Below are 22,597 nucleotides of genomic sequence, written 5' to 3' on the forward strand. Positions count from 1 at the left end.
TTGCTGACCATTCTTCACACCCTGTGTCTCTCTACTCTTGCTCAATAGCAACGGCTATCCTTAAGAGAGCACCTGGCGTGTGCTACATGCTTTATTTTTTTGTTGTTATGGACAGTCTCCATTTGATAGATGAGGAAATTGACCCTTGGGGTTATTAAAAAGCCTCAGCCGGGGCCAAATGGTTAGTGGACGTGGAATTCAAAACAAGGTCTGGATTGCTGTGAGCCAGAGCTCACTCTCTTGTCATTACATCACGCTGCCTCCCTCAGTGCCTTTCTCCACCTGGAATCCTTTCTCTTATTACACATCTAAATCTTCCTTGTTATTCCAGGTTCACTTCAAATGAAACTCGTCCATGAAAACTGGCATGAGTCCCACCCCTGAACTCCCACAGCCATTTCTGCACACATTCATGGCACTTCTCAGTTCCTACCCAGTTCTGTATGTGCTTTCCTTAACTCCCTTCAGTACCCTGAAGTCAGAGTCCATGCATGATTTGTCTATTTGTCTTGCTAACACCACATCCAGCCCAGGGCCATGGATGTTGCAGGCGTTCAATACTGAATGAGTGAGTGAATGGCAACTGCATCCATGAGAATTACAGAATAAGTTTAGAGAGAGAGAAGGCCATGGACGGATGACCATTTCCCACCAATGTCTAGCAACAGATTTTTGTTGAGTTAGTGAGAGAGCAAGAAAGAAGGCAAAGAAAGAAAGGGAAGGGAGGGGAAAGGAAGACTTTCAGAGATGCTTATGACAAGAGGAGAGAGACAAGTAAATTAAAGAGACAGAAAAAGTGGCAGAAGGGAAGAATGACAGTGGAGTGTTCTTAGCCTTCTTTCCCCTTTCTCTTTCTAACATGCTCCAGTGTGTATCAAGAATGAGTGACGATTATCAGTGAGACCACCTTACAATATTGGCTCCTTCCCCCATTCTTCAGGATTGGGAAGGGACTTTTTGTGAGAGGATTGAGGAAGGGAACACAGGGGACTCTCTTAAAGAGAGTTTAAGTGGGATCCATTAGTATGAGTCCCAGAGGAGAGACGCATGCGGGCTGACTAGAGCTATTTTCTGGTATAAGTCTTTAGGAAAGTGGTAGGTGAGTTTCTGTGTTATGTGGCCTAATTCACCAGAGTGGAGAAACATCAGGAAAGAGCACAGGCCATTCTTCTCAGCCCAAATGTGAGTGAAAGCCACAGTTGATTTAATATTTAGATTCTTAGGATAGAGGTAATGGATTTAAAGTTTGATTTTAGGAGATAAATCAGAGAATTCCTCTGAGATCAGTATACGGATTCCTCCTAGAGAACACAGCTGGGGAAGTAGAAAGGACATGTGACCTGGAATCCAAACACAGATTCGAGTCCTGACTGTAGGGCATATCCTTTGGTACGTCACTCTTTTGAGTCTCCATTCCTCAGTTGTCATAAGGGAAGAGAAATAAGGCCTCTTGTTTCTTTCTTTATTCACTCAAGATGGATCCGTTAGGTATATACCATACGTCAGGCACTGGGTCTGTCGGGGCCGGGATTACTGAAGAAATAACTGGCAGGTGCATGAGAGCCTTCTGCAAAATGCAAAGCACCTGCAAACTCTAGTCAACAGTTAACAGCCAAGACGGCTGTTGTACTATGTCCCCGTCTTACAAATAAAGATATTTAACAGTAGTCCTAGTATGTCCCTCCAACAATTGCAATTGGTCATAATGGTTTATTTAATCCTTTGCAAATGTTTTTCTTCTTAAATTCACAGCAGTGCTGCAGAGGATGACTGTTTGATTTATAATTCAAATATTATTTTCCTGGGAAAAATAGTATCCAGAAATTGTCTTAATAATGAACAGTTAAAAAAAAAAAAAACCCAAAAAGTAGAAATACAAAATGTAGGCTCGTTTAAAGTGAGCCAAGTGCTGTATATTCTTTTAACTTTAAAATGATGACTCCTTTGGTGATTGCCCAAGTTATAATGAGTTCAACAAGCTCATTCTTGTGTGATTTCTGAAGCCAAATTCATATTTCAATAGTGAAAGAGATCCTTTCTGGTAAAACAAATTTGCTGGATGGACACGATGCAAATGATAACCTATCTTGACTTAAACAGGTTTTCAAGGTCCGGAAAATATGAGCAATTGAAATTCCTGGTAGAAAGGCAGGACACCTCAGTAAAACATGTTTATATAGGTTCTTTATAATAATTTGGGGCAAGTGAAAATTTATGGGAACCTCCTACAGTCACAAAATCTAACAGCAATAATCACATCTTGGCCTTTAAAATGGCATTTTAATAATCATAACTAGATTAACAGTGAGAAAAATTTGAATGTCGTGTTAAAACTTTCTGTTCGTTAGACATACCAAACCTAAATACTTTCATTTTATCTTAGTGGAGATGGCATCATCATCCTCATCCTCATCACTCTGGTACTTTACTGGTTCTCCCTAGCCAAGTCGCTGGAGCACAGACCGAAGCATTGTAGCTCTAAGGAAATTGGCAGCCCGTTCCATTTACTCGGAAAAATCTTAAATGGCAGAATGACATAAAGGCAAATGTTATGCTATTAAAAATAATTATTTTTACAGAACTGGTAGTAGCAACACAAAGTAGCAAAAAAATAAAATGGAATATGAAACCTCTGCTGTTACCCAAATTTCATTTTCTCCCCTGCCGTTTAAATTACAAAATACCTTGATTCACGTGCAGTCCATATGAGAGGTGGTGTAACTGAGAGGTGGTGTAACATAATTGTGTATGTAAAAGTACATACAGTTTCAGGGATGTTTGATTTATTGCCCGGTGATGCTGTTTCCTGGTTTGCAAATATCAGAACTCCCCTTTGCTGGAATCCTATGTAGGTCACTAGCCACTTTGGAGCTGGTACAAGTCTGTTCGCAGCAATGGGGCCTTCCCTGAATTTAGATTCTTTTTTGTTGTTTTAAGTACTTTTACATACACAATTATGCCCACAGGTAACAGGAAACCAGTGTTTCAAAAGAAAACTTGATCACATTGCTAGATAACACAGGTATCCTAAACAAGTGTGTGAGTGCCTCGAGGGCTCTACCTACAGCTGCTGCCAGAAGTACATATTTTTTTGATTGGTAAGAACTGGCAGATGACGCTTCATGAAATATAAATGCAAGAAAGACTCCGGAGAGCTCAATAAAAACCTTCCACCTGTCAGTCTCGGAGGATAAGAAAGATACTGTTAACAACAGCAGGAAATGGCTTTCGGAGTTTCAATATCAGTCTATCTCTTATTCAAAGGTAGGTAGTTCCTTTTTGTCTTGTTAATTTTGTATCCGTGTAAAATATGAATAGAATTTGTTTCCTCTGAATTAATGAGAAGTTGGCTTTTAACGCCGTTCTTCGCGACAAAGGACAGAGCAAGGAATCTGTGAATTAATTGAGTTTCTTATGTAATGCAGGTTTGGCTCCTAACAGATGGTGATACCCCCTTTTTTGAGACCTGTCTGCTTGCTTGATGCAACTGAAGAGCAGTTGATACATTTTAACTACCGTGTCACTGCATCCTTGTGATTGAATTAGTATACCCATGTATCCACTTTCTCGTAAAAATGTATGTGTTTCTACTTTCTGTAATTATAAAGTAGTCCCTGGAATTGGTATGGATGAGAAACTGTCAGGAAACTGCCCCGGTCAGGTTTTGGATTTCAAATGTAAATGAATTGAAAACAGAACACAGGTGGGAATAAGTAGACTAAGAAGGACTTTTGATCCGTGGCTTGCACATAACTTTCGGTCTGTCGCTTGCACGTAGAAGGTGGCTCACCTGCTAAAGATGCCTTTCCCCTCTCCCCCCCGCCCCCACCCCTTCATATAGCAGTGACAGCCCTGACTACAGAGGCAGCCGAGCCGGGGACACCCCCAATCACAACCCAGCCAAGTAACTGGACAGTGAACAAAACAGAAGGTATTTTCTTCACACTTGTGTATTTTAAGTGCTTTTTTTTCTCTTTTTACCGTTTGAGAGATATTTGGATTGTGATCAAAAGCAACATTGGAAATTTTGAAATATATATTTTATTATTAATCGACTCTTCTGTTAAATGGAAGTGACAGGTAAATGTGCCAGCAAAGAATTGCCCTTCTAAAGGGGCCAAGTAAATGAGAAATACAGAAGTCTTCAGTTACGGTCCTGAATAGGAGACACCCCACATTTTCTGCCTGACTCCTGCTCGGTTCCCAATAACCCATGTGTGTCGCAAGGTGGTTTGTCCCTGTTTTGGCATTCTTGACGACTGATATTTTGATATCATCTTTTATTCTGTGACCATGACTTTGCAGCCAAAGAAATTATGACATGATGAAGCCTTAATCCATCTTTGGAAAGACCTTTTCTCTTGTTTTGTTTTGGGGGGCTTTTGTTGTTGTTTTAGCATATGCTGTATTTATTTCCTAACCACTTATACTTAATTTTGGTTGTTGATGGTGATGATGTATTATTACTATTACTATTATTATTAGAATAGCTTCTGGCTGTTGTTGAGCATCAGTATTTTTTTAAGCCTGTTTGAACTCTGGGAGGTGAACTTGGAAAACTCGTTACCTGCCACGACCTGTGTACCAGGTAGTTAGGATTCTCACACAAATCACTATCCCCTCTTGTGAAGATTGGTGATATGATATAGGACAGAGAAAACAGCATATCTTGCTCTCAAAGCCGGGCAAATAAAAGATCAAGTCAGATGGTTTGTTTCTGAATACGAAGGCTAGTAATATTTAAACATTCCTCATTTCACCAATAATTTTAAATTAAAAAGAATTTACTTAAAATATTTTGCCCATTTGAGTTTTAAATATCTATCCATTGACAAGACAAAATCTGTGTGAGCTTTAGAATAATTTTTAGCCAAACTTCTTCATGTCTTCTGAGCCTTTGAGCTAAGAGAAAAGATCTGGGAGATAATAATATAGAAAATTCAAGAACAGTTTCCCCTCAGTGACTGACTTCGTAACAGTGCACCCAGCACCACCTTTTTACTTCCTTAATAGTGAAAGTCTTCCAAGTTACAGAGAATAATAATAGACAACAGGGGACTGAATATATCATCTCTACAGTTTTCCTTTGCTTTCTTGATGGAGAGCTTCAGTTTTTCCGTTTTTAATTTAATTTAAAAATCTGCATCCAATATCTTAGGAAATTTTTCATAAACTTGTAACTAATATTCTTCTCCTTAGGGGAAAGATGAGGCTCTCTAGTGTACTCTTTCCTGGAAGATGCCTTCTTTCAGTTCTCACGTTTTCTAGCAAATCCTGGTGCAGGCTTGGCTAATTCAATTTATTTAGTCTTGAAGCAGGAAGAACCCAACACAGTTTATAATGGGAAATTCTTACTGGCTTAGAGTTAATTATTAAAATGAGATACTAGCTTCACAACACCGCATTCAACAAAATGAAGGTGAATCTTAAGGTAATATTGTGTGTTCTCAACCAAAATGAAGTTATATGACACAGTATCTTATTGGTGGCTTAGTACCTAAGATTTAGTATTTTCAATATAAGAAAAATACACCTTTTTAGATCGTTTTCTTCCCTAAAAACAAATAAGTAAGATTCTGTTCATCTACTTAGCTAGCAAGGCAAGTGTGGTATGATATGATAACTAAAGATGGGGAAATACGTTTATTCATAACAATGATGAAATAAAATGCCACTAATTCTGCTTGGGACAAGTTTAAGAATCGGTAATTAGATTTTTACCAAAAAGGACTCAATTATGCAGCTTTACCCAAGTGTCATCCCCACTGCATATACCCCAAGGATGGCATAGGTATATGTCTTCAGTACATCAGGGAATGAGGAGTAAGCATCCTGAAATGTATATGTTTTGCCAAAGGGAAGCTTCCGGTAGAGACTTCTGGACACTTGACCACAAAAGTTTTGCCAGATGCAGTCATTTGCATGGTGTTAGACTTCAAAACCCAGATTTTCTCATTCTGTCTGTCTCGAGGGCTTTCCCCATTATCTCATAATGGCTCTTAACTGAGTAAAATTTCCAATTAATATTCAAAGGTGTTGTCTCAAGTATGTGAAGCTTGAGCCATAACTTGTTTCTGGCTTCTTGTATAGGTCATGACAATTCCTCTTCTGAAATCAGGCACAGGGCTCCCTTTACCATTACCTTCTCAACTGGTAGTCCACAGAAGAGGAAGCGGGGAATTTTCATCTTCTCAAGTTCTTTATCTCTGTAAATCCCAATTTCCTAAGTGCTGACTTCTCAGTAAAGGGGAGAATTAAAAAAGGAGAATCAAGGCTAAAACGAGAACCAATGCTGCCACCTTTTGGCAAACTGGTATCTCTGCCTCATTATGTAGCTTCTAAAGAGTAGAGCCATCATCAATGCGCCTCCACCCCCTAATTAGTTAGTGATATGTCTAAATAATACTAACCCAAACTTTGGACTATAACCTGCCGACGGAATCAGTCAATAGTTTAAAAGGCAGAGCACCCAAAGAATATTCTTAAAATTAAAGATCTCTTTACATACGTGTAACAAATCTACTATAAGAGTGTGACCCACTTCATCTGTTAACATTGTATGTCCTTTTCCTAGTTGACTACACAGAAGGACCCATAGCCTTGAAGTTCTCACATCCTTGCCTGGAAGACCACAATAGTTACTGCATCAATGGTGTTTGCGCATTCCACCATGAGCTGGAGAAAGCCATCTGCACGTAATTGCAAAGAACTTTCCAAGTCCTAGAGATGGGAGGAGATGAACTTATGTTTCACATGTTTCTATGCGGTTCACATAGTCCCTTTCCACACACCTCTCTCTTATCTAGTACAAAGGGTACATCATCTGAACATGACTCACTGTATTTGAATATCTAGGGAGTCTTTTTCTAAACTACCTAACCCTCATTACTCAAAAACAGGGTTCCCACATTAGCAGCTTCTAGGTAACCTGGGAGCTTGTTACAGACACAGAAGCTTATGCTCCACTCAAAACTACTGAATCCAAATGTGCATTTTAGCAACATGCAAGGATGATTCTGAGTGTTCACGGGGTTGATTATAGGATGAGATGAAATAGATGAGAGCAAACACATTTCAGGAATATAAAGTTCTAGAGAAATTAAGTACTATTTTTATGATCACTGGTTTGCTAGGCATTCTCCTATGAAAGACTAGATTAACAATTTTCTAGATCAACTCATGCAAGCAGATTACCTTCCCCTTCTACCCATGAGGGAAGTTACATTAATATGGGCCCTTAATGAATTGATTATTGTGAAATACATAGCTTCTTCAATACATTTAACAGTTGGCTTTCATTTGGCATTTTCCTCTTTAATTTACATTACTTACTTTCTATTGAAATTTTTATTCTTTGAAATTGGTCATTTCTTTCTATTTCTACCACTATGAGTTTCAAAATTATGCATTCTTTTCTTTTTTTTAAAGGTGTTTTACCGGTTATACTGGAGAAAGGTGTGAGCACTTGACCTTAACTTCATATGCTGTGGATTCTCATGAAAAATACATTGCAATTGGGATTGGCGTTGGATTATTATTAAGTGGTTTTCTTGCTATTTTTTACTGCTACATAAGAAAGAGGTAGGAAAAAACGAAAATATGAAGTGACTGGGCACTTGTTCACTTGATGAATATTTATTGAGCCCCTACAATGTACCAAGCACTGACATGTGTAATTGTTTAGTGAAAAATGGCTGCAGATCTGGCAATTTCCTACATATTTGTTTTGATGCTTTTTCTTATAAACACAGACAAGCAGTAAAAATTTACCTGCAATTGCACTAGAATAGCTCCAATTTACAATTTCCCTTCATCCTCATCCCTGTCTGCCCACATCAAAGTTACAGGTAAGGAGGACAGTAAACCCCACAAGAGTAGAGAGTATATCTTGTTCCCGGTTATATATTCAGTGCTAATTACCATGCCTGGCACACGGTAGTCACTCAGCTAATATTTGTTGAAGAACAAATCAAGAAATGAGTATTAAATGAATGAAAATGTATGGCAAACATTTTCTTTTTAGACTTCAGCTGAGGGTTTATTTGGGAGATTCTGTCTACTGTTAAAAGCCTAAGAAAATAAGCTTGATCCACAAATATAAATTACTTGTGTTATCCACACTGGTAATTTTTTCTTAAATCCATGTAACTAGGATAAAGTCAAGAAATAATGTGAGATACGTTAAAGAAAAAAGTGCAAATACATTTCCTTTGCTGTACCCTATTAACTGAGTTGCCATTTTTTAAATGACCAAGACTGACTGTACAAAATAAAAGTTTGTTTGCTTAATAACTGCATCGTAGAAGAACATCTGTTATGTCAGTTGTAGGTCAATTGGTATAAAATCTATTCTATCAATTGATACTGTTATATCAATTGCCTAAGAGACCAAGAAAGGGAAAAAAAAAAAAAAGGAAGTAAAACCTTTTAATGTTAACAAGACCGCTGTGTGAGGTCAGGTTCCTCAGCAGCCAAACCTAAGATGGGGATCCTAGTGCAAGTCAGTGGCCGAGGGAGTTCTCTAAGGTGAACTCTGTAGTGGAGTAAGAAAAACTAGAGCAGAGTATGAAGGTGAGCAAAGACGTGGCTTTCGCCAACGTCTAGCCTTGGCCCAATTCCATAGGGAAATCTAGAATATGAATGGCATGGCAGATGTCTCCCATGAGGGCGAGGGATCTTGGTTTTAGTGCCCTGTGTCATCAAGCATGGGTGGCAGGATGCTCCTGGTGGGAAAGGGGGCAAGGGCTTGGAATCTCCCAGGAATCTTCAGGCTAAGTGCTCTGTTGGCCAAGGGCAGTCCTCTGGAGAAGGATGCAACTGTGAGCTTGTTAACAGGTGTAGCCCCTGGGGGGTGGGTCCACCCCATGGATTGGGGGTGGGGCACCAAGAGCAATTGCTATACCAGAGCATATATACCATTCTCCATAAACTATACAAACAGCCATCAAATTCACATGGAAACCAATGTTCTGTTTTAGGTGTCTAAAATTGAAATCACCTTACAACATCTGTTCTGGAGGAAGACCACTGTGAGGCCTTTGTCAGAAATTTTCATGAGGCATTTATAAAAATCAGCGGGCCCCAAATTGAAATCTTCAAATGAAACAACAAAACTTCCCAAGCTGACTGGACTGGAAAATAATGGAAGTTGGGATCGTGATGAAATGAGAGAATACCTGGATGGGAGAGAATAAATTTCAACGTTGGTCTTCGGACTTTGTCATCATTAGGGTGCCACGGGAGCCGAGTGAACAAGCTACAGTGACAGAAGTCAAGTTCATAGTCCTACTCTGGGCTGGTTGCAGTTGCTGTTGTTGTGTGGTTATTGTTCTTACTGCAGAAGGACCGAGTTTCAGGCCTCTGACCGTGTCAGATGTGAAGTTTCATGGGAATAATTATCAACCTTGCAGCAAGCCAAAGCAAAGCCAAGGTTGGGTTCTTCATGTGCTTGCTACTCCCAGTATTTTGGATCACTGCTCTATGGACCTGGTCCCAAACATGCTGCTTTCCTGGTGTCTAAAAGAATGTGACGTCAGCTGTTCGGATGGCACCTCCGGGACGCAAGCATGTGCCTGAAGTCTAAACCGGAGAGAAGAACACGGAATGTCCAAGGCAAACACGAATCATGCCCAGCTTGTGACAACACTATGTAGCCTTTATCTGTGAAATATGGAATAAGCTAAAGAGTTTTTGATGACTGAAAGCTATCTGGATATCGAGTCCTGAGTAGGTGAAACATTTCTGTTTCTGCATGGATTATAAAACTTTGTGCTGGACTCATGGGTCCCCTAACGTTTATGCTCATCACCTCTTCCTGATGTTAGTGGAACTACCTGGTGACTATCCATTTGGACTGAAATTCTAGAATTCTACTAATAAATAAAATTTGACCATTGGCCCTGACATAGAAACTGAAGAATTGGACATAGGAATTTTTTCACCAGCCAACAGCATGTGGAAACTTTCTTTACCATTTCTGAATACTTGATAGCGGATTTGCACAGAGCGAGAGAAAATGGAACAATGGCAGAAATACCTACTTGGGAATTAGGGTCCTTCCTCTTTAATCCTATTTCTTCCACATAAGTCGAATAGTCTTGTGCAGGTCCTTTAATTTCTTTGGGCTTTGGTTTTATTTTCTACAAGGCCCTGATAGCTTCAGAATTGGACAGTGGGTCAAGAGAAGTTCTTCCATGTTTGTTCTGCAAGTGGGATTATTCTCAACCCCAGGCCACCTCTAACCCCCAAACACACCACTGAACATCCTCTTAGGTGTATAGTTTAATGTGTGGTTTGTAGAATAATAAATTAAAAATTTGTTTTTCAAGGAAGTGAAACAGGAAATTAAAGAAAAATGATATCTACCAAATTTTCTTTTGGATTCAGTCTAAAACTATGGACTTTCTTTTCTCTATCCTGACGTAGATAAGCAATAAGTGAAACAGGTCTGATCACAAGGTGGGTTAAAAGAGAATCAAACACGAATGTTCTTACGATGGTAACAAGACTTTCACTTCTAATGACTTTCCACTCACTCCTAAACAAAACCTTATATTCTGCTTTACTTTGAGTAGAAGGTATTTCTCCAGCTTCGTTTTCCCTCCATAAGGAATTTCATGCAGATGAATCGCGCATGTCAGCACTTTCTGCTTGTCCTCACAAACTATGCAAAGGTTACATCATACCAAAAAGTGGGGAGGTGAAGGATCCTCCCAGTGACTCCAGCGACCGCACCTAGAAAGCTATGCTCTTCCTGGGCATTTCAAAAAGGTGTTAAAAAGCTGGGGAGAATCCAGGAAGAAGCAATAAAGCTTAATTATGGACTGCCTCTTGATGAAAGGAAAGAGGAATTAATGCTGGAGTCCGGGGAGGTGATAACCTAAAAAGTTATAAATATCTGCTGTCTATAAATATTTCTAAATTGTAAGCACGATATAACTGAAATTAAATAACACCAGACAGAGAATTAAAATTTCCAGATTGCCAAACCGAAACAGAAACCAATTGGGAATCAGGTTTTTTTCACTGGAGAATAGGATGCATGAAGAGTAGAAGATCCTCCCATCCCCCATGAGACTGCAGAAATTTAAAGTGTGGCTTATGAGAAGCCATCTGTTCGTGGTCCATCATGCAAAATAATCTTCAGGTCCCATGATGCCTAGAATTGATTTTGCAGGGAGGTATGAATCTCGGGCATTCCTATGGCAATGTTTACATATGTAAGCGGGACTCCAGTGAGAAAATGCATACATACAAGATGTTCTGCAAAATTTCCAGTCTTTTGTTTTTTTCCCCGTGTGCGGTAAGACCCCGAGAAAAGTCTGCCAGGGAGGCCCTGCGTCAGCACTGCATTTTCAGCTCTCAGTCATGAATTATTAGGTGCGGTGGATCACCTAGGAAAGGAACAGGAACATGTTTCTGGCATCTTTGACTAAAACAAACTGGATAAGGGGTTCATCGATTTTGTTCAATTCCCATTTTGTCTTCTTCCTGTGTCTATCCTTCCATCTTTGAGAACACATTCCTAAGTCATCGATATTCATAAGTGCTTCATTAATCAGCATATTGGACCATGATAGGGGTGGGAGCAAAAACTATAACTTCAGTCATATTTGAACCAGTAAATTTACAAAAAAAAAGTATAATTACTTGTTATTGTATCCTCTGTCCCCAAATTACTTTTTTTTTTTTAAAGTAATCTCTATACCCAGCATGGGGCTCAAAATCATAACCCTGAGATCAAGAGTCGCATGCTCTACCGTCTGAACCAGCCAGGTGCCCAATCCCAAATGACTTTTTGTATATTATGCTTTTATAATGTTTGAAGTAGATGAAATTAAAACATAGATTATCTTTTCGTGTTTCCGGGCACACTACAAATCTAATCCTTTAATTTTGAATTGTCCATTTTGGTGATGTCAAGAAGATTTCCACTCATTATATGTAATTGAAAAAATGTCTTAAGAAAATAATAGGCAAACATCAGCAATTAAGCTTTTGATGTTGGACATAAGGACAATTTTTGTCTGCAGAAGGCCATGAGTAAGCCATCTAACTTCTGGTATTGCAAAATGTCACAAAGTCTCCGTAGTGTGATGTAAATATTGATATCCTGCAACCCACATTCATGGGAAGGGTTACCGGAATCTTTCTATTGCAAAATACCACTCTTTCTGGCTTACATCATGGCTGCATGACATCAGCTTACTAGCATCTGCCAAGATGAACTGCAAGTGTTGAAATTTAATTTGTCAGAGTCTGGCACTGCTAATCTGGGTGAGTCCACGTTTCTGCCCAAACCTTGGTGCAGCCCTGTTCAGTAGCACATTCAGAAGCAGATCTTCCAAATTCAGCTCCCGATTTCTGTTAATTATTCAATCCATGAGCGCCCAGCTCAGAGTACAAGAGCTCAAGCCGTTCATTTCCTCCAAATGCAAAGGCTAGGCCCCTGGAGAATATCCACGAGAATCAATGAGTCCCACCATTCTATTTCACTCCTCTGACGAAACCGAACATGATGGCTCTCCAGATTGTGGGCAACGCCGACAGCCTCCAAAGAAACATCCCATAAAGACTAGGAGTGTGATTATAGGGTAACAAGGAGAATTGAACTGTTTAGTTGGATCTTATCTATAATATATCTCATGACCTTTCTTTATAATTTTTATGTCTCAGGTGTTATTGGAGCATAAATCACTCAGATTGTAATTCAGTTAGGACTGCAGTCAGACAGGTATCAAACTAGCAGTGCTTTTGATCTTTAAGAGGATGTTAATTAGGCTTCACAGCTTTCTGGAAAGATTGGCATCTATAGATCTTTAAAATTGCATGAAAATATTGATTCAATATTGAGTCTCCTCACAAATCAAATTAAAGTAATAGTGTAATATAGCTACCACTCACGAGCACTTACAGTGTTTGAAAGGCATTATTAGCATTATTTTAATTAATCCATGCCTGTGTGTAATTGAGGCTTTGAGAAAGGGCTATTCCTTTGTCAAGTACACTTAGCCTTTTAGCAGCAGAGCCTAGACCTGAACCAGGTAAATGCCAAAGTCCCTCATCTAAACTCTGTATAATAATGCTTCCCAATATTTTATGGAAAATATTGGTGTTAGGGGATTTGTTTCTTGATGAGCTTAGAGATAATATCCAAGTGGTTTGTATGCAAATGAAAAAAATGATCTTGGAGGATAGGAGGTTTATTTAACTCCGGCAGGCTCAGAGGAGAGAGATCTCCAAAGATCTGAGCCCCAAGCACAAACAAAGGGGGCGATTTATACACTTCTACTTCCACATACTGGGCACTTTTGGTGTGTGTGAGAAGCGGGGCAGGGAGAGGAATGAGGATTGGCGTGCGCGGGAAGCAGAGCAGAGAGAAGAACCGGAAGAGCCCTGAAGCAGGGGCTGGGACTCCCTTGATGCCTCGGTAGGCCATCTTAGGACACAGATTTTCCTTATCAGACTAAGGATGATCTCTACATTCCCTTCCTGGTTGAAAGTCATGTGTGGAAATCATGCAGCTTCTACAGCAGATCCAGCCTGCAGATACATTTCCTTTGACCTTCGTGGTGTTTATTTTAAAACAAGCTCACATTTAGAAATCTAGATATTTTAATATATTTTTAAAACTCTAGCTTCTTTTGGAAAATAGATCTAGAGCACTGGTCCTACATGCTTGTCTTGCTTTGGTTCAGAGCGTGCTCTCAATGCCTAGCCCGCTTCTGTTGAGGGTTACCATGGGCCTTTAAAGTCTGCAACCTTGCTTCTTTGACTGGATTGATTTTAAGATCCTGCCTCATCTCAATTCCCCTGAGTCTAGCCATCAGCTTGCCTGCAGAGGGCCTTGTTGGACTGCAAACTGCTCAAACCATAAAGGAACAGCAGAGGCTGGCTTGCCTAGGAATGTGCTCTTCAGAAGAACCCACACTCACCTGGAAGCTGGCAGGGGCGGCACCTGATGACTCAGACACTCTGCCCTGCCCACGCCCTCACTCCCTCTCTGCTATAATCCTAACCAGATTTGTTTTCTCAGAGCTCAACCCTGCTTCTGTATTCCTGTCTGTGGCAGGGTCTCCGCTGTTCACGCCACATGCGTTACCCTCCTCCATCTCTGTCTGCCTATTTACAGGTATCATGTTTCCCTCCTCCGAACTCCCTGGATATTTATGCCCCCTTGCCCCTGTACTTTTTAATCTCCCAAACACTGTTGACAGTGTTTTATAATGATTTTTGTTCTTGGCTAATTTCCAGTGTTAATAATAATGGACTCCATTGACTGGGTTTCTACCTTAGACTGGGCACAGTGCTAAGTAATTTATAGAGAGCCTCTCTTGCAATCTTCAGAGACAGCCAGGAGAAAGGTTTTATTGGGGGTTGTGGCAAAGAGGGGTTCAGGTGAGTCTTTGGAGTTTAACACACTGAGGTTAAATCCCAGCTCCACCCCTTACCAGCTGTGCCACTGTCATCAAATTTCTTACTTTTTCTGAGCCTGAGCTTTGTCATTCGTAGAAAGGGGATATTTTTTATCTTCTAGAGTGTTTTGAGAGAAATGGTAAGTGCTCAACAAATATTAGCTATATTATTATGATTGCCCTCCATTTTTCAGATTAGGAAACTGGATTTAGATTGTTCCATGATATACATCTTGTAAGTGGTGGAACCTGGATTTGACCTCCAGGCTGTGCAGTTTGAAGGCCTGATTCACTTGGCACAGTACTTTGACCATGGCTGTTGCCTGGCCCTGTTGTTTGAAGCAGGATCTGCAATCTCAGGGAGCTGGGTTTTGCATCCCAACTCTTTATTAGTTCTGTGACGGAGAATCAATTATTTAACTGCTCTAAATCCTATTATAAAATGGGGACAATAATTACACCTAACTTAGGGTAATTTTAAGACTAAGTTAAATTTGGGGCACCTGGGTGGCTCATTCGGTTAAGCCGCTGACTCTTGATTTTGGCTCAGGTTATGATCTCAGGGTTGTGAGATCCAGAGCTCTAAATCGGCTTCCTGCTGGGCGTGGAGCCTGCTTAAGATTCTCTCTCTCCCTCTCCCTCTGCCCTGCCCCTCTGCTAATGCGCAAGCACACGCTCTCTCTCTCTCCTCTAAAAAAAAGACTAAGTTAAATTACATAGCTAATATATGTAAAAAATCCAGAACACAGTGCTCATTCAATAAATATTACTTATAATTATTTTTATTGGGAACTTCTGGTGAAGAAGTTTTTTTGACATTCAGTACAGTTGGTTTTATTATAATATGACATATGCCGTCCTAAATATCATTGCCCTGCAAAACTGAGCAATAAAAACCATTCGGCTTACAGGAAAACTGGGGTTAGGGGTATCCTGTTCAAAAACTGTCAGTGACACGTTAAAAAAAAAAAAAAGAAGAAGAAGAAACCTAACAAAAACCATAGCACAGTTTTGTACATTTTAAGCAGTTAAGAAATAAAACAGTTCCTTTTATAGGGCATTCTAGAAGAACACATGCAGTTGCTCATGGAAGTGAGTGTCAAAGTGTTGATTGTGAATTATTGTCAAGTGATGAAGGAAGCATTACAGAAATAGGATGGAGAGTTGTACCAACAGATGTGGATGGGTGTAGCTCATAACCCAAATGTGAACCAAGGTGGCTGGTTTATGTTTGAGACCTTGGCACGTGTGTGCGTTCTGAGTAGCCCATGCAGCTCGCTCAGCAAGCAGCTCTACGAGTTCACCTAGAAGTTCTAGCAGCTGCAATCATGTGGAAGCAAACACAAAATCCTCATTATGCTCAAATCGTCCCTTTGTGTTGGAATAAATTGATGTTTTCAAGCATTTTTAAAAAGATTTTATTTACTTAAGAGAGAGAGAAAGAACATGAACAGGAGGGAAAGGGAGAAGCAGGGAGCCCAATGCGGGGCTCGATCCCAGGACTCTGGGATCATGACCTGAGCTGAAGGCAGGCGTTCAACTGACTGAGCCACCCAGGCACCCCTAAATTGATGTTTTCAAAATAAGCTTTCAAACAGAACTGACTGTACCTTGAAATTATCACAACATTTGTCTCTCAACCTAAAACTCAATTATAATTATTAAGCACTTGAAGTATTCTGCTTGTATTAGGCACTAAAGGGGGATTATGATAACCCTCATTTCCCCAACTAAATTTTAGCAGGAATGTCAAGGACATAATTCTAAAGACCCATGTTACTGTGGATTCAAATTCTCTCAGACAAACTTGTTATCATAGTGTTTATTCCTTTGTTAAGCTATAAATGGATAGAAAACCGCATGCCTTTGTTTTCCCTTCTTAAGTTAACACTAAGATGGCTTTCCTCCAAATATTATTGGCTTCCAGTATGAATGGGAAGAGATCCAATTTTTCTTCCTTTCATCATGATTTATTCCCTTTCTCTTTTTTTCTCACTCTGAGGAAACTGTTCCTCTTGTTCAAACATCTTTAAATGATGCAGAAGGGGGAAAAAAAAGTTTGCTTCCATCAGCAGTCTATATTAGGCAATAAATTATGCCAAACTGCAGACCTTCCAGCAGCAAGAACTTGCTTAAGAATGAACAAAACCACAAAGAAGGGGCCCTTAAGCCAAAGGAAATTCATAAGAAAGAAAAGTCACACTTGGCATACACTGGAGGCCTCAGCTTGAGCCTAAAGCGTTCTGGTTCAGGGTTCAAGCCTGTCTGGGTGGGCCGGGCAAAGAGGAATGTCTGCAAATCGGGGCTCTGGGCAGGCTGAAGTCCATGTGCTCGAGGGACAGGAGTGCCTCCCTGTGAGTGAGCAGACCTTCAGATGCTCCTCAAACCTGATCAGGGTTGACTATCCTCCAGTGGTTTGTTTCCATGGCTATGGAAATATACGGCATGTAGAAGCATGTCATAAAAATTCGTGTGTTTGCCTTGTCAGCATCCATGCTGCTTGTGTAAACAGCACCCCAATTGTGCTTGGGAACACCATCCTCCTTCACCTTCCCTGTACCTGCTTTAGCTGTCGTTACCTCACCCCTGATCCCAGGGCCACTCAAAGCATTCCACCACCCCCAATACGGGCTACTCACTGAGAGGCAGGCTTGTGACCTAATCCAGGTCAATGAAAATCAGCCCTTGGGTGTTTGTTTTGTTTTGTTTTAAGTCATCTTTACACCCAATGTGGGGCTCCAACTCATGACCCCGAGATCAAGAATCACATGCTCTACCAACAGAACCAGCCAGGTGCCACACACCTTGGATTTTTATTGGAACTCTCTGGTGTCAAAGTTCTCTCTTTGCCAATTGTATTGCTAAATTAACAGAAAGAAATCTTGGATTTCTGTCAAGGCCGCCATGGCTACCATAGGACAATAGCCTGCCTGAGAAGGAAACTACGACAGAGAGAAGCAGTGAGAAACAGGAAAGAGATTTCCACCCCTGATTTGAGCCATGGTTGAGGTTCCAACTCTGGTCCTGGACTTTTTATTTTTATTTATTTATTTATTTTATTTTGTTTTATTTTTTTTAATTTTTTTAAAGATTTTATTTATTTATTTGACAGAGAGAGACACAGCAAGAGAGGGAACACAAGCAGGGGCAGAAGGAGAGGGAGAAGCAGGCTTCCCACCAAGCAGGGAGCCCGATGTGGGGCTCGATCCCAGGACCCTGAGATCACGACCTGAGCCGAAGGCAGACGCTTAACGGCTGAGCCACCCAGGCGCCCCTATTTTTATTTTATTTTATTAAAGATTTTCTTTTCAAGTAATCTCTGCACCGAACGTGGGGCTCGAGCTTATAACCCTGAGATCAAGAGTCACATGTTCTACTGACTGAGCCAGCCTGGTGCCCCCCCATGTCCCTGGGTTTTTAAGATAAACCAGTCAATACATTTCACTGTTAGCTTAAACACTTTACCATCTCCCAAAACCATCAAATTTCATCAAAAATTATAGTAGAAACTACTGAACTTTTTTGCTCCTTAGAGGTTTTTATAAGATATATGTAGTCCCACTTTTCCATGGGGGTCCAGTCACTCTTTTTTTTTTTTTTGAAGTTTATTTAAATTTTCAGTAATCTCTACACCCACTGTGAGGCTCAAACTCATGACCCCAAGATCAAGAGCTGCATGCTTTTCTGAATGAGCCAGCCAGGAGTCCTACAACCCACTCCATTTTAAAATGAAAGCTCAAAGACTAAAAAGTTTGCACATGCAATCAGTGACAGAAAAATATGCCACTTTTTTTTTTTTAAGCTTGGAAGGATCTGGTATTAACATTGTAGCTAGTAATCCACATGACTATGCTGGAAAGGGTGCTTTCTAGACCTATCCATCCAGGAATCTGCACAGATTTTTCTAAAAAATTAATTTGTACCTTATACATTAGCGGCAATCTAAAACTTTTGATTACATAAACCACTGGTTTCCCTATTTGCCAGACTTACCCTATACCAAATGTTTTTCTTACTAAATGTACAGAGCTCCACTGTTCTGCAGTAAGTTCCCAGATAGCACAAACTTAAAATCGTTTTTTAAAACATCTTTCTTTACATAAAACAAGAAGTTTAACTCTGATGCTAATGGAGGACTATTCATGATGAGAAAAATTCAGAACAACCTGCAATCGTGAGGCATGTTGAAAAAGAGTAATTGGCCGTTAGGCCTCCTACACTGAACTTGAAAGTGAGGCAGCTGAGAGCAGGCCCTCAACCACAAATCGTGAACCAGCAGTAACAAGCTGCAGCCGCAGACCCACACATTTTTAAGAGGTACTTAGATGCTTAATTAAAGGTCAGTTTTACTGCTGTGAAGCTGCAAATGATCCAAAATATTGGTGTCTGGTGAGAAAACCCAAAGATAAAAATGCACGAAATCATCCATCTTTCTGTGTATTTTGAAACTATCCTGCACATTTGAAAAATATCCTCAGTCTATTTTGCAGCTTCCAAGAAAGAAGTCTTAACCAGGGAGAATAGAAAACCCAATCAGAGGGCCAAATTACAATTGCTTAGAGCTTCCTTTCGAAGTCAATTTCAGAATCACCTTGGATAATCAATTGGATATCATTGAAGACTATTTTATGAAGCCCTGCATTGCTCCTGCAACCACAAGCTAAAGCCGAGCTGAGGAAGGTGCCTTGATAAAACAACTCACATTTTAATAGTAAACAAATGACTAAAAGATTGAGCTCGATCCAATTTTGCTTAATCTTACAACTGGATGAAAGCGGAGAATTTAACTACTGTAAAATATGTTGTTACTAAATTTGTGGATGATGTTCGTAAAGACATAAATTTGTGAACTGCTTAATGGTAAAACAACTGAAGACATTTTAAAGAGTTTTTTGGTATCCTTGGTATTGATTAGGGGAAAAAAGTACAGTGTTTACATCTACGGATAAAATTTATGACACCCAATTTCATTTCTGATGGGAGGGTCCACGTCAGAGCCATTATGGGCTGTAGCTGGACTCTCTTTGTCTTAAAGAGTTTGCTTCATGCTTTTCTCCGTGTGTCTAATGGGTTGTATAAATATTAACATTTATTAAAACAAAACAAAATAAAAATGACAGTCGTTTAAATGTTTTTGTTTTAGACAAATGTGTAAACAACACAAATTAATTAAGCAATAAAATAAAAGGGCTTTGAAAACTTGTTCTACTCATATGCTGGTGTAGAGGAGCATAAGTGGTTGTCTGTTTTCAAACCTAATATTGAATAATTGTTTTCTATATTAATAATAATGATAATTAAAAAGTAATAATATTGCAACAATGAATTTTTTCTTAAAGCTAAAAAGGGAAAATGAATTCATGGCTTATCTTAATAACATTAGGTTTAAAAGCTGACTTCTTTAACAAACAATAATTTTAAGACTGCTCAATCAATTAAGGTAAATGCTTTCATGAATAATAAATTTGATTGTGTGTAACTTCAGCTTTTTACTTTATGGGTTAATTTCTGCCAGTGATAATCTAGTAATCTGATTACTTGAATTCAAGTAAATTATAAATTCTAGTAATTTGTGTTTTTTTTTTTTTTACCTAATCCATCAGAAAATTATAAGTAGTTCCCATCAGATATGTTAGGGTTGATTCATTATTAAAATCCCTATGGTTCAGACATTCTTCTTTTTATTCATTCACATTTTGATCACTTCTCCGGTGCCATTTCTCCCTGAAAATTGTTCTTGGTATTTTCCTAATTTAATTTGGCAGATTTACTGTATAGTGTATGAACTTCAAACTGTAAGATGATATATTTTGTTTTTTGGTTTTTGGGTTTTTTTTTCTTTTTCAAGTTTTTATTTAAATTCCAGTTAGTTACCATACAGTGTAATATTAGTTTCATGTGTACAATATAGTGATTCATCACTTACATACAACACCCAGTGCTCATCACAACAAATGCCCTCCTTAATCCCCATCACCCATTTAACCCATCCCCCGCAGCCTACCTCCACTCCAGCAACCCTCAGTTTGTTCTCTATATTTAAGAGTCTGTTTTATGGTTTGCCTCTCTTTTTTTTCTCTTGTGTTCATCTGTTTTGTTCCTTAAATTCCACATATGAGTGAAATCATATGGTATTTGTTTTTCTCTGATTGACTTATTTTGCTTAGCATAATACTCTTTAGCTCCATCCATGTCATTGCAAATGGCAAAATTTCATTCTTTTTTTATAGCTGAGTAATATTCCATTACACACACACACACACACACACATATATTTACATATACACATCTTTTTTATCCATTCATCAGTCGATGGACATTTGGGTTCTTTCCATAATTTGGCTACTGTTGATAATGCCACTATAAATATCAGAGTGTATGTGTCCCTTCAAATCAGTATTTTTTATATCAAAATTTAGTGTGCCCAGGAATCATGTGGGAGGGATAATAATTAAAATGCAGATTTTTGGACTCCAACACAGATCAAAAGAATCAGAATTCCAGGAGACAGTGCCTAGGAATCGAGATTTTTAATGGTACTGTGCATTCTCCTCCCCACTCCTAGTTAAGCCATAGAAACACACTGTTGTGTGATCTTGGATAGCAGAGATGAAAAGCAAGCAATACAGTCATTTTCTTTGCAAGGAGAATATTGCTTCTAGCTCTGTCATTTTTTCCTTTATGTTTTTAAAAGATAGGAAAAATAATCTGAAATATTCAGCATTGGAGATTTTCAAACAGATTTTTTTTATACTTTTTCTATTTTTTTAAGATTTTATTTATTTAGTTGAAAGACAGAGAGAGAGAGCACATGAGAGGGGGGAGGGTCAGAGGGAGAAGCAAACTCCCTGCTGAGCAGGGAGCCCGATGCCGGACTTGATCCCAGGACTCCAGGATCATGACCTGAGCTGAAGGCAATGGCTCAACCAACTGAGCCACCCAGAGGCCCTCAAACAGATTGCTCTTAAAATCTCCTGTTCAAAGTATGTGGATAGAGATGTTTATGTAAAATTTAGCCTCGAGTTTTTTTTGGTTTCAAAATTATGTGAGAACATTTGTTCTGGCTTGTTAAGCAGAAGCATGAATAAAAAAGGAAATGAATCTCAGTGCAGTTAAAATTACGTGTCATGAAAAAAAAATTACGTGTCATGGCTTTTCTACGTGTCATCCATGTAAAATTTTTCATATGCTAATTCTTATTAATGTCAGACAAAATAAAATTTGATTAGTGTCACCTTCACTACAATAAATGAGGGGAAATTTTTTCCTTTTTAGGATAGGTCTGAAAATGTTCTGACATGTAAACTGATACTGAATCTTGTTGTGCTGGCCCTGGGAATGTTCTACAAGTTCTTTTGTGTTGAATTGCTACCTTTCAGCACATGCATTTTGGTAATTTGCCTTTCATTGCCTATCATGTTATCCATGCAATATCTTTTCAAAAGTAAGATGGCCTTTCAACTATCAGTTCTGTTTTGAAGTACTTTGAAAACTCCAAAGTACAAAGTGAGACTGGCTGAACTTCAATAATCTCACTTCAGTGAGAGTGATCATTTACCATTAATACAACTGTCACAACAAAACTATGAATTATAAATCTACCATATTCCTCACTTGGCATAGCTGCTGGATCTGATGGCATCGCTGGGGTTCAAAACATAACTTTGTAAAGTTCTTTTTCTATGCTTTCTGTTATCATCACAATTGCATCATTTTTATGCTTATATTTTAACCTGGAAAATGATTTTAGTGTCAGAAATAGCTGTTGCATGACTGAACTCAGAAGAAAGAAATGGATATCATTATATATCAAAAAAGAGTGATCCCAGAGTCATAGAGCAGAAGTTGAAGCTATATGGGAAGAAAGGGGTAAGAGGCTGGAATTTGTAATAGATACATGTGTTAGGGCTGAGGATGTTAAGATCTTCCGGGCAAATGCTTAGAGCCCTGAGCTAGAAAAGCTTTGCTCTATTTATGTACAAGGACTAGAAAAGTTGCACCAGACAGTCAAGATCTCAGTCGATGGAAAAATACCCAACTTAGGCTATGAGTAGAAATAGAATTAATTTCAAGGAAGCAGAGCTTGAATATATACTAAATAAGGATACAGGGGCCTGAAATCACAGTACTCCTGTAGTATAGGAATCCCAAGCTGAGAAATTGAGTGTAAGACAAAAGAGAGA

At 39.2% G+C, this 22,597-nt stretch overlaps 1 protein-coding gene across 1 annotated transcript; it reads left to right on the plus strand.

Moving 5' to 3' along the window:
- The first annotated feature begins 3,156 nt into the window (after positions 1-3,156).
- Positions 3,157-10,360, plus strand: EPGN (epithelial mitogen). Its single transcript, XM_036078012.2, has 5 exons — positions 3,157-3,264; positions 3,842-3,931; positions 6,575-6,695; positions 7,429-7,581; positions 8,979-10,360. Exons 1-5 carry the CDS (start codon positions 3,222-3,224, stop codon positions 9,031-9,033), a joined length of 462 nt encoding a protein of 153 aa, XP_035933905.1. The 5' UTR covers positions 3,157-3,221; the 3' UTR covers positions 9,034-10,360.
- The last annotated feature ends 12,237 nt before the right edge of the window (positions 10,361-22,597 follow it).

Source organism: Halichoerus grypus, chromosome 3, assembly GCF_964656455.1.
Source record: "Halichoerus grypus chromosome 3, mHalGry1.hap1.1, whole genome shotgun sequence".
Classification (NCBI taxonomy): domain Eukaryota; kingdom Metazoa; phylum Chordata; class Mammalia; order Carnivora; family Phocidae; genus Halichoerus; species Halichoerus grypus.